The sequence below is a fragment of the Passer domesticus genome, chromosome 10, assembly GCF_036417665.1.
Source record: "Passer domesticus isolate bPasDom1 chromosome 10, bPasDom1.hap1, whole genome shotgun sequence".
Classification (NCBI taxonomy): domain Eukaryota; kingdom Metazoa; phylum Chordata; class Aves; order Passeriformes; family Passeridae; genus Passer; species Passer domesticus.
The window spans coordinates 15665875-15677255 of record NC_087483.1 but is presented as its reverse complement, the minus strand read 5'-3'; the positions used below and the strand labels follow the sequence as shown (position 1 = coordinate 15677255).

Below are 11381 nucleotides of genomic sequence, written 5' to 3'. Positions count from 1 at the left end.
TTTAGGCTCAAGAAAAAAAGCAAATTTCCAAACCTCAGAGCCTTCAGAATGGAACCCTGATACTTTGTTAGTATCTTTGTCATTCTAGAGAAAAAAAGAAGGAAATGTCAGTGTTTTAGTTAAAGTAATTGCTCTTGGGAATGGGAGTGTGAAAAATACTTGACAACTGAGTTGCAGAATTCTTCTGATGGAAGCTTTTTGCTTTTTCTGTCATTATCCTTGCTCAAGCAAAAATTTTACATTTGCTTTAAGTCATAAAACGAAGGAAGTAAGCCTGAAAAAAAGCTAAAAGGGGAACTCAAGTTTAAAAATGTTGCATTTTGAGGTTTTTAATATTCAGGGGGTTTTTAATGTGTTATTTTTGAGTCCTCAAACTCGTTGTTCAACTATCCTCAGGTTCCAAAGAAATTTTGTTTGTAATTTGTTGTCTTGTATCTTTTTAATGTCTATGTCCTCTGCTTACATTTTGTCAGTGATGACTTATCTATAACCAATAATAATGCTGATTTCTTTTTTTTTTTTGCCATGTATCCTTTATAAACATGCAAACGTTTCAGCCCGAATAGGAAATATGTTTGGTCCAAATATTTTGCATTTTGACTTTGTCAGAGGGAGTATGCCTTTGGTTTTTCATTGAGTCAGTTTTGGTCCTAGTGAAATCTTTATTAATAACAATACTTTAGTTAATTGGTAGAGGTTTAAGATATTTGCAGTTATGCTGCTCACTACATCACCCTTGAGAATAGGAATGGATCTTTACTGGTGGTACATCTATGAGAATGTACCACCAGTAAAGATCCATTCCTATTCAAAATTTTTCCCTGACGAGCTTACCTGTAACAAATTCACTGATACAAGCTGCCCAGACTAATGTTTTTTTCCCAGTGGTGGCCTAACAGGCTGGAAGGTGGGAGATGTTCTCCTCTTGGAATACTCATCCAGTTGTAAGTCATGGGATTGAGCAGGAGTTGTGTCATGGTTGTGATGCACCTTAAATTCTATAGCCCTTTCACAAAGTCTGTGATTTATATTTTGAAATGTAAAATCATAATACTGCAGGTTTTGTTTATTTTTGAAGTTAATGTAGCATTAAAGCAATATGATTCCTGTTGCTTTTGACTCACTAGCCAGTGTGGTAACCAGAAAGAGACAGAGTTGTGTCTAGGATAACATTTGCTATGCTGGTATAGCTGACTGAACTGCAGATTCAGTAATTTAGGATCTTCCCTGAGTTTCAGTTTAGATATTGTTCATACAGACAAGAAACATCTTTTGTGTACTTGCGTTGTTTTAATAATTTTCCTTACATTTCATTGTTTTAGTCAAGAGGAAGCTGTGATCAGATATCATCTCCCATTCTTGATCTCCTAAGGTAATGGGGGAGGAAGCGTTTAAATTGCATTATTAAATAGCTTCTGCAGATCATATTGGGTTTTGGAGAAGTAAAGAATTTTATTCCTGTAAATAGGCTTTGTGTTGAGATGGGTTTGTCACAGATGTTCCAAACCTCAAGAAAGGTTGTCTTAACAATTCTAGCAAGAGAGATTTCATCAAAAAGGGATGCCAGTGCCACTCGTTTGGCACCAAGGCCATAGACAGAGCCTGCCCTGGCTGTCACAGTGATTGCAGCTTAGCACAGAGTCAGGAACAGGGGACATCTATTTCCAAACTGCAGTTTCAAGCATGGTGTGGTGTCCTTTTGTTCAATAAGCCTAGTAAGGTAACGAGAAACAAAAATGCCTCCCACATAAAAGCTTTCAAACCTCCCCCAGACAAGAGGGAACAAAGCAGATCACGAGCAAAGGGAGGAACAGCCCTGAGGTGTGGGTAGACAGCAAAGCTTGTTTGTCTCCCAGTCTGGTCAGAGCTGCTGTGCAGAGCTGCTGCTGCTGCTTCTCATCCTGTGTTGCCAGTGGCCAGCCAGTAATCCAGCATGGGACACACATCCCTATTGGTGTGCTTCTCTTGCTGTCTTGGTATCATTTTTCTGTTTAATCCAAACAAAAACTTTGGGGGATCTGGAAGCCTTCCATGGAGACAAAGTTCCTTTGGACTCATTGGTCCTTTGTCTGGCTGTCTTTGCCTTCTTTAGAGTCTAAAAATTATATCCTGCTTCAGGGAAGGAGTCCCAAGCCCTTTCAGAGGGACGCTGTAAATACAAGATGCTGGTGAATCACAGGGTAGTTGTAGGGATTTGCTCTCTTCTGATACCCGTTCCCAGAGCCTTTGCATTTTGGGTCAGTGGAAGTAGATTTTTTGTAGTTTGTATCCACTTGGTAACAGGAAATTGCAGCTCTTGAATCTTAAGAATCTTGTGATCCTGTGTCTCTCCTGAGTCATTCAAGTGTTTTGATGCAGTTTTAAACTCCAGTGGGGGATGCTGCTCATTCTTGCTGATTTTGTTTTGGTTTCTGTATTTTGGTGTGTGCAACCTTTGGTTTTATTAGTGACTTGAGTCAAGTCTGCTATGACAACTGTTGACTGACTTCCAGCTTGGAAGCTTATAACTATTTATACTTATCTAGGATTGCACAGAATATAGACCATTGCTTTTATCTGTAACTGTGATTCTCCCTGGTGTTGTAAGAGTTTGTTTATATTATGGAAAATCCTATCTTGGTGAGGGGGTTGTAATATTGTGTAAGCCTTGTCATGAAGAGTTTGAAATACACGTTCAAAATGGCCTCATTAAAAATGTAGCTATTTTAAGCCAAGTAAAAATGAAAAAGCGGCCTGCTGACAACTGGACTAGTGTTGCAAAAAAGTTGTTTTACTTGCAGCTATCTTACTCATGCCATGGCTTCATACAAGCAGTTACAATGAATCTTAAGGGGTGTGTAGAATGAAGCAGCTGGATTCTCAAGGCTGAGTGGACTCTACATGTATGGCTGATATGGCAACAGTTCAGGGATAGCCTTTACTGAAAAACAAGTCATGTTTGGGAGCAATTTCTGTGTGAGAAGACTCTCAAGAAGATGAAGAATTCTGCATATTTGATATGTTTTCCTAGGTTTTAATCGAGAAGACAATGCTTGAGGATTTCCTTTCTGTTTCAGCACCTGGGAGCCTGTTTTAAAGACTGCAATAATTACAGCTTCAGTTCCAGGCTCTGCATGAAGTGATTTTAATTTTTTTTCTAGAATTAAGTGACTATAACCTATAAGGTATGTTTCAAAAGGTTGTAGTCTCTAAATTTATTATTCTTGCTAAACTACTTAAGTTTAAAGTTAGATCACTTTGCTTGCAGTAGAACAGAAACCCACAAATAGTTAATGTCTAACTTGGAGTTATTTTTAATAGAAAATATTAGCATATTTAATAAGGTATATATATTTCAATGAAAAAAGGAGAAAAGCCTTTTGAATTTAAATGTGCCATTCATATAATCTACAATGGTGTTATGAATCTTCTGTTTTCTCTAGAAGACTCTTAATTTCTTTAGGTGCTTAAAAATAAAAAGGCAAATTTCTAACAGTTCATTCTGGGAACAGCAGGGCCACAGAAAATCACTCAGTGTTTTTTTTTCTCCCTATGCACTCTTGTGGTCTGCATCAGGTATAATGCAGTTACAAGTGGCTTGCAATAGTTAATGGAAGAGTAATGAGAGCCCTTAAAATTATACTGAATTTTGAGAACCTAAAGAAAAGCTTATTTTGAAAACTTTTTACAATGTTGAAAGTCTGTGGCTGCACCAGCTAAGGTGAGTTTAACAGAGGAGAAAAGGATTCTGTTTAATACCAGGAGTAATGGAAAACAAAGTTTTGTCATTTTTTTATATGTAGTGTTGACAGAGACTTTCCCATTTGAAATGAGGAATATTTCAGTGTAATTATTTTTGGTCTTCTTCAAAGCCAGTTACATAAGTTATTTTTTATGCTAAAGATTCCTATTGCTTTTTCTGGACAAGAAATTACTACATATTTTTACACTGTTACACTATGTTCATGTTGTTTTGTTGGGTTTTTTTTTCTCTCTGTAACAAAGTCCCTGTAGAAAGGAAATAGGAGCCAACTCTGAAATCTAAAATAAGGACTAAACAGCTTTTCATTTGCCTTTCTACCCTTTGAGATGCCAGAAGCAATTTCCTCTTGAAGCTGACTTCCTTTCTGGAAGTGATTTTCATCTCCAACCATGTTGAGGCTCTTTTCTCATTCTTTCATTCTGACTAACTTGCTTTTTTCCTGTCTGACTTTCTACTGCAGTTGGGAACTTCTGGAGGTAAGTAATGACAGACAAGTTTCTCTCTAACTTTCTTTTTCAGTTCTTCTTCCCCCCTCGCCCCCCCTCACCCAGTCAGTCTAGAAGGACAAACAAAGCACTATTGGTGTCCTCTGCAAGAGAGCACTGATAGGGGCTGGCTGTAAATTGACGTGGCATGGAAAATCTCTGCTAGTTGGGAGCAGCTCTAATGTTGCTGCGAAATCAAACCTACCCTTAACCAAGTTTGTGGCTTGAAATCATCACGAGCTTACTGCTTCTACATTAAAAATGAATGGAAAGTACCTTTGCTTTTCGGTCTGGGAGCTGGACTTTTTCTCTGTTTGGATTTACAGCTAATAGGAAAAAAAATCGAGGGGAATTATTTGGTTCCTTTTTTTTTCCTGTAGTAAGAGCGAGAGATCTTGCTGCTCCCCCCACCTTTTCCTGCGACTTAATCATTTGCAGATCTTGCCATGGGGTGCGGACTGAGAAAGCTGGAAGACCCAGATGATAGCAGCCCTGGAAAAATCTTTTCTACACTCAAGAGACCACAAGTTGAAACAAAGACGGATTCTGCGTATGAATATGTATTGCTGGATTTTACCTTAGAAGGTATTTTTTTATGCTGTATCTTTACTGTTTTGAAATAAGAAGGAACAGGATTTAACTGAGTTTTGTCTTGTTTGACTTACAGTAAATCTTAGGCACTTTTATCGAAGCTAGCCAAAATGTAAGACTTTTATTTTGAAACACAAATCATGACGAAGGTTCTTACTTGTATAAAATTACAATGGAAACTGCTGAAGTATTTTTAACAACCAAACCCTCCAAATTATACAACTGTCCTCGTTAAGGAAGCTGGCTAGAAACTGTTAAGAGATTTTTCCCTAGTTTCCTGTGAGTCAGATACTGCCATCCGTACTCGCTTTGAATAATGGTTGTCTGAATTCAGTGTGACGGTTCAGAAAATACACTGTGCCTGAGCCTTAATTGAATAACAATTTTTTAAATGCACTCAACTTCCGAAAACAGGCTGTCATTGTCCTTGTTACTTTATGCAGAAGTAAGTCTGTTTCTTAGTTGTGTATCAGGAGTAACTTCCCCTCTTTTGCCCACCGCAGTCTCTTGGTAGAAGTTTCTGTTACAAGAGTCTGAGTTTTGTCTTACTTTTTTTCCCAAACGCTTTACTTGTAGTTGTTGAATAGTCTTTTGAAATTGTGACTGAAATGAAACAAAATCTGTATGCATAGCTGGAGGCAGACAGTGCTCTGTGGGATACTTCCTTCCCGAGGGTGTCCCATCTCTAACAGAGCAACTCCCTGTTCCACAAAGTTGAAAACATAAACAAGCCCAGATGGCTGCCCTCAGAGCACAGACAGCTCCGTTTTACAGTCACTTCATAGTAACTTGCATTTTCTAACAACCCAGTCTACTGGAAATGCTTAATAGTGAGGATTTGAAGTAAATGCTGTTACTAGAAGGGTTGGATAAAGGGAAACAGTGTAAGTGCAGGTCTTACTGCAATTACAAGAACTTTTTCATAAACAAAACTTGGCTTGTGATTATTTTTAAGTGTTGTAATATTTTTATTTGAAATACAAGAGTCTTTTCATTAAAAAGCTGTGAGATACTAATAGAAGATATATTCTGCTAGGTTATAAAGTACTAGAAATCTAACTTTGTTCTGTTTATTTACACAAAAAGTTTCTCACTGTTGTTTTCCTTTTGAAGAAACAAAACTGTCAAATAAGTCGTGGTAAGATACTGGAAATAAAGCTAGGCTGCCTAATACGTACTACTGAATAGTATTGTCTACTGATATATGAAGGATAAATTTTTTGGAAACTGAAGAGCATTCAGTGTTGTTAAATAGCATCTGTTCCAGATAGTTTTGCTGTGTTTTCAAGTTACAGTTTCTAATAGTGTTTTATGAATTATTTGTTTTAAAGGTGGTTGTGACCTTTGAAGTAATAGCCCATCAACCAAGTGCAATTAAAGGTGTATCTCTGTTTTAATAACCTAGGAGTACAGCAGTAAAGATTAATTTTTCTATTGTTTTGATTTGCTTCAGTGAAATTATGAATATTAAATAGCTGAGATCAGTTTCAGAGTTACCTCACTCTTTTTTAGGTTTCTTACTGGAAGTGAGGGGATTTGTAAAAAAAGGTATCTTTCTGTTGAATGGTTCTAGATATGTGTATATAACCTTAAATTTTTTTTTTTGAAGTCTCTATTTTTAGAGCTAAGATGAATACAGAAAAAGAAAGTGGAGGCATATATCTACTGTCTTGGAGGCATTTTTCAATTCTGAGTGTTTCTGAAATGTGTGCATTGGCTCAAGTACTGTGGAGAACACACTGAGTTTTTTTTCCTTTTTCCTTCAGTCAGCTTGCTCCTGTACTTGTTGCTATTTGAATGTCCTTTGGCTTAACTAAACTAAGTGAGAGCCCTTTATCACTTCAGGCCAAAGTTTTTGCTCTGCTGTCAAGCCGTGTATTTATGGCACTCATTCTGCTTTGCCTACTTCCAGAACAAAGTCTTCCTCTGCATAGGAGATTTCTGTGTGCCCAGGTGATTTCTTGCCACTGGATCTTGCACCAAGTAAAACAGAAAATTTGTACTTAATAACATTTTGAGATCTTACAGCAAACCATGTCCTGTATCAAGATAAAAGTATAGCAAGCATAAGTGTGTAATTTCAATTCAATATGCCTTATTCTATGCTTTATCAGGTACATGCAATGTGAAGTCAAAATGAGCCTGCTGGGTAAACTTTCAGCAGTCCCTGATCTTTTCTCCCAGGCCATGATGCAGATTAGGTCAACCATGCTGTAGTCTGAATTTGCTGGCTGGAGTCCCTGTGCATCTTAACTAGATATTAGCTGTGCACTGAACCTTGGCTTCTCCCTTCCTGGTCCCCAAAATGCTCCCATCCCTACTGTAAAAATTAGCTTTGAGTTCCATGGAGGATGAAGGGCATCAGGGGAATCCCAAACAAGAAAAATCACAGCCAATCTTTTCTTTTAGTGGACTGGAATAGTACAAAGAAGAGGGAGCAGTGGGCTCTGAAGTGTAATTTTAAATGCTAGTCAGTGACTGTAAATTCCAAGATCTCAGTCATTAAGCATACCCCAATCACACAAACAGCTGCTATTTTTGAAGTCAGTTTAACCAGAAAGTAGGGATAGTTTATGAATTTCTGCTATACAGAATGCTTTCGCATTATCCGCTATCCTTCTGTTAGGGAAAAGAGGAAATATTGATGCAGCCTGCTAAGATGACATGCTGTCAAGTTCTTGTCACTCTGAATACCAGTGTGAATATGTATGAAATAGCTGTTTTGTCATCATCTTCAGTGTCCTGCATCTGAGGCTTACTATGCAGCTGGAAAGTTAGCTGGAGTTGTTATTGCTACAGTGTTTTGGCTACCTGTTGAGAGCATGTCAGGAAGGAAACTTGTTTTATGAAAAAGGGTTTAAGACATTTATAAAATCAGGGAAATGATGATCATATTGCATCATTCCTGCTTTTTTGGTCTGTGGCTATGGAGCAGTTATTTCTCAATACATGTGGCTCCTGGACTTACAATGAGTGGTATCATGGCATGGGGGTATTGCTAATGACAAAATATCATCTGTTTACAAAAGGGAAGTTGTGATACACTGTCTGCTTAAAGGAAAAGTGCAACAGCCCTGTCCTTGTGACTGAGAATGACTGACAGTTCAGTTTAATAGCTTGCATTTGCTGGTTATCAGCAATGAACCATTGATATGTATGTTGGTGATAATTTTTGGTGGTGTGTGTTTCCCAGGGTATAAATTATTCTGGTTCTTCTTCATGGCTTTTCTGTTAAGGCTCTTGCAGTGACAAGCAGAGTAGGCCACCATTCTTTTTCCCATTAGTAGAAAGTAGTGTTAAAAAGCATTTGAGTGTTGTAAAGTACTAGTTTCTGATAGTTTGTGGCGTTTTTGTGGTCTTTTTTTAAAGCCCTCAGTAACTGTAAGTATGTCAATATTATCCACATTTTATAGTGGGAATGCAGTACAGTGGCTTTACAGAACACTACTTGTGAATCAGCAGAGTTCTAATTCAGTGTATTAGAATAAAATATTTATGCAAACTAAGGAGTCATATCTCTGACTTATGATAGTTTAAAACAGCAGGATAGACAAACTTAGTGACTTCTGTGTCTTAGGTCCTTAAATTCCTTACTAATTGCTGACCTGCACTATAATGCAGAGAGACAAGAGAAGGTAGGGACAAGAAATTAACTCAGCAAAGTGATGAAAGATTTGTGGTATTGCATTTACTTTATTTCTTATTTTATACATTTTTAAATTACAGAATCAAAGAAGAGTTAGTGTATTTAATTCTTTTCAGTTGCATGCTTTGAAAGGGAGTGTTTAGGGCAGCACATTACAGTTATTTGAATCTTGGAAAAAGTGTTGCAAGGTCACTTAGTTTTGACTGAGGCATCCTTTAATGCAGATGGGCACTGGTCTTAGTGCATAGAAGGTCCTGCAGAGAGGGATCCATCAGGATCCAGTCAAGGAGGGTGCTTGGAGCAGGGGTCAGCAATAGAGCAGCAGATTTCCAGGCAGGCTCTTTTGTTATCGGAGTTCCTAAGCGCAAAGGATGAAAGCTTTGGCAAATCTGTGCTGGCATAATGACTCTTCTGCTGCTATTTGTGTGTGAGTATTGATTTCCTGCTTTCTGAGAGCATCTAGAGTTCCAGCTGTACTTGAGAGAAACAGGAATTACTGACACATCAGACTGACTGTAGCAGAATATGTATCTGTTACCAGTGTGGAATCTTCCTTTTCTCTTTGCAAAAGCTGTGGATCATTTAAAAAAGGTTCTCCAAGAAGTTTTCCCTTTATCTCTGTAGTTTTCCCTGACAATAATGTATTATCCAGGTGCTGTCTATTGATGCAAAATGCCTACACATGCTGAGAAGGACCCTCCTTAGAAATCAGTGACTTATTTAGGTGTTGTGTAAGTCTGTTGAAAAAAGGAACTGGGACTGTCAAAATGTCAACTGATACTCCTCAGATCACTTCTAAGGGAAAAAAAAATAATGGAAACAAATCAATTGTCATAGGCTTAAATCTGTTATGTGGGAATTTACCTGAAAACTAGAGCTGAGGACTACTGCATTAGTATGTTTAAGGCTTTGTCTAGACAAAATAGTTGCTTTGTTAAGTTCAGCTCTAGTATGTGTTTAGATGTTAGCACAGCTTTTAAATCAGCTTGGCAGACCTTGATCAAACAGAATATGTTGCCAAGTATGTTAAAAATAGATCGTGTTAAGTTGCAAAAATAGGTACTTGAAGTAGTTGAATAGTGTTGAATCATCCGTGAATCTGCTTTTTCTTGTGTAAATAGAACTGTAGGTTTTAATAAATGCCTGGGGACAGGTTTTGTGGGATCTACATAAAAGGAACTTACCCAAAATGTTTATAGACTACACAGTATCGTGTGCTTCTCTTCTGCTTTCAATGCTTTTCAGCTTCTTCAAATCCAGAAGTTATCAAGATCAGTTCTGTGCTGGATATAGCATCTCGGGTGGAAGAATATTACAGCAAAGGCTATGTTGTAGGAGCTGTGCATCCCATAATGCTGCCAGTGGGACGGAGGAGGAGTTTCCCTGCCAGCCACATGTATCGAGTGGTGCTCTCACGATTAAAGCTAAGGTAACAGTGAAATCACTTGAATACACTGATCCTTTACTGAAGCCATTTGTAAATGGGCTGCTCAGCATTCATAATTGATTCATTTGAAATGAGCACCTCAGATTAGCCAGTTAGTAAGGTCTTTAATTAGTGCTAAGCACACAGTAACCTAATGTTTCCTTTGTGTTAGTAAATATCCTAACAAAAATCCAAAGTGTAATAACATCTGTTTTAGAACTTGCAGCAAATAAAATTAGATTAGATTAACCAAAATACTAGGAGAGTAATAAGCTGCTTTAAACTGTCTCATGCTTGCTTTTTCTTGGTTTTCAAAACTTTGTCTTTCCCAGAGGAAAATGACATCGTTTGTGAATTAATTTGTCAGGGATAGTTTGGGATTTTTCCTTATTAAGAAGGAAATCATCGTTCTAGATCAGAGGACATAGCAAAAGCTTTGACACAGAGAGAGCAAGGGCTGGGTTATGTTCCAGATCCATGGTCTTGTTTATTACTCCTGTATTTACTGAATTAAAATCACCATGTGATCCTAAAGAACACATACAAAGCAATGTTACCGTTCATTAGTTCCTTTGAATGCAAAGAAAATAACCTCTTGTTTTTATTTTAAGTAACCAGGAAGTGGATTTCTTACAGCAATAAAAGCTGTGAAGCTTCCCCTTCTCTCCTGAGTCCTTATGTGATGCACAAAGGTTCTTGTCTTTGAGGACTGGGATGGTGTGAATTGGAAGCTGCCTTGCTGCCACTCCAGTAAAACATTCATTTGAGAGAAATTCTCAAACCCCTTGATTAAACAAGCATTGTCAGCATTATTTGCTGTTCATGCAACTTAACCTTTATAAATTCATCTGCAAGCAAGGTGAATGCTGTTCCTGTGGGCAAAAGGTTGAGTAAGAAAACAAAATGCTTGCCCTGGAGCTGGGGCTTCCAAGAGCTGACACTGCCAGCACACAGCTCCCACACTTTGCCTTATCCCTGTAGATGTGACATCCTTTGGAAGTTGTTGTTTGAACTTTTAGGCCCTTGAATGGGTAAATATTAAGATTCTGCAGCCTTCCTGTGAAACTGGCATAGGTTCCAGTTTCCTTCCCAGGTGCCATGTGTACCAAGGCTGGTTTTGCTTTGGGCAAATACACTTTTTCCAACTATTGTTTGGAAAGTTAGCTTTTATATTTGAATGTGTCTAATTGATGTTCTTTTCTAAATGAAATTATTATACAAAAAAGCATCAAATAAAATCCAGTTATATTATTGGCATACACTAAATATTGTCTGACTAATGACACAGCTGGCTTTAGAGGAAACATGAGTACTATTCTGTAACTTTAAATGGAAGTTAGAGTTTGTCAGCTTCAATATGGGAGATTTAAACATTATTTAACCCTCAGAAAGTGTCTTTCTATTGTATTCCTAGTATTTGCCTATACTGTTTCATTTAACAGCTGCAGCTCTGCTTTAGTTACAAAAACTAAGCAGCAGAATATTAGAAAG

The 11381-nt window shown here is 37.7% G+C and overlaps 1 protein-coding gene across 5 annotated transcripts in view; it reads left to right on the top strand.

Annotated features, from left to right (window-relative positions):
* The first annotated feature begins 2844 nt into the window (after positions 1–2844).
* The window catches only part of RFTN2 (raftlin family member 2), a 33216-nt gene continuing 24679 nt past the window's right edge, over positions 2845–11381 (top strand). Inside the window, exons 1-3 of one of the 5 annotated variants that reach the window (XM_064433955.1) lie at positions 2845–3164; positions 4666–4812; positions 9710–9893. In XM_064433955.1, the coding sequence (XP_064290025.1) occupies positions 4674–4812; positions 9710–9893 (323 nt within the window). In that variant the 5' untranslated portion in view covers positions 2845–3164; positions 4666–4673. Of the gene's footprint in view, positions 3165–3979; positions 4219–4283; positions 4813–5558; positions 5703–9709; positions 9894–11381 lie in introns of those variants that run through there. The other 4 variants (XM_064433954.1, XM_064433953.1, XM_064433952.1 and 1 more) reach the window with 4 other exon arrangements.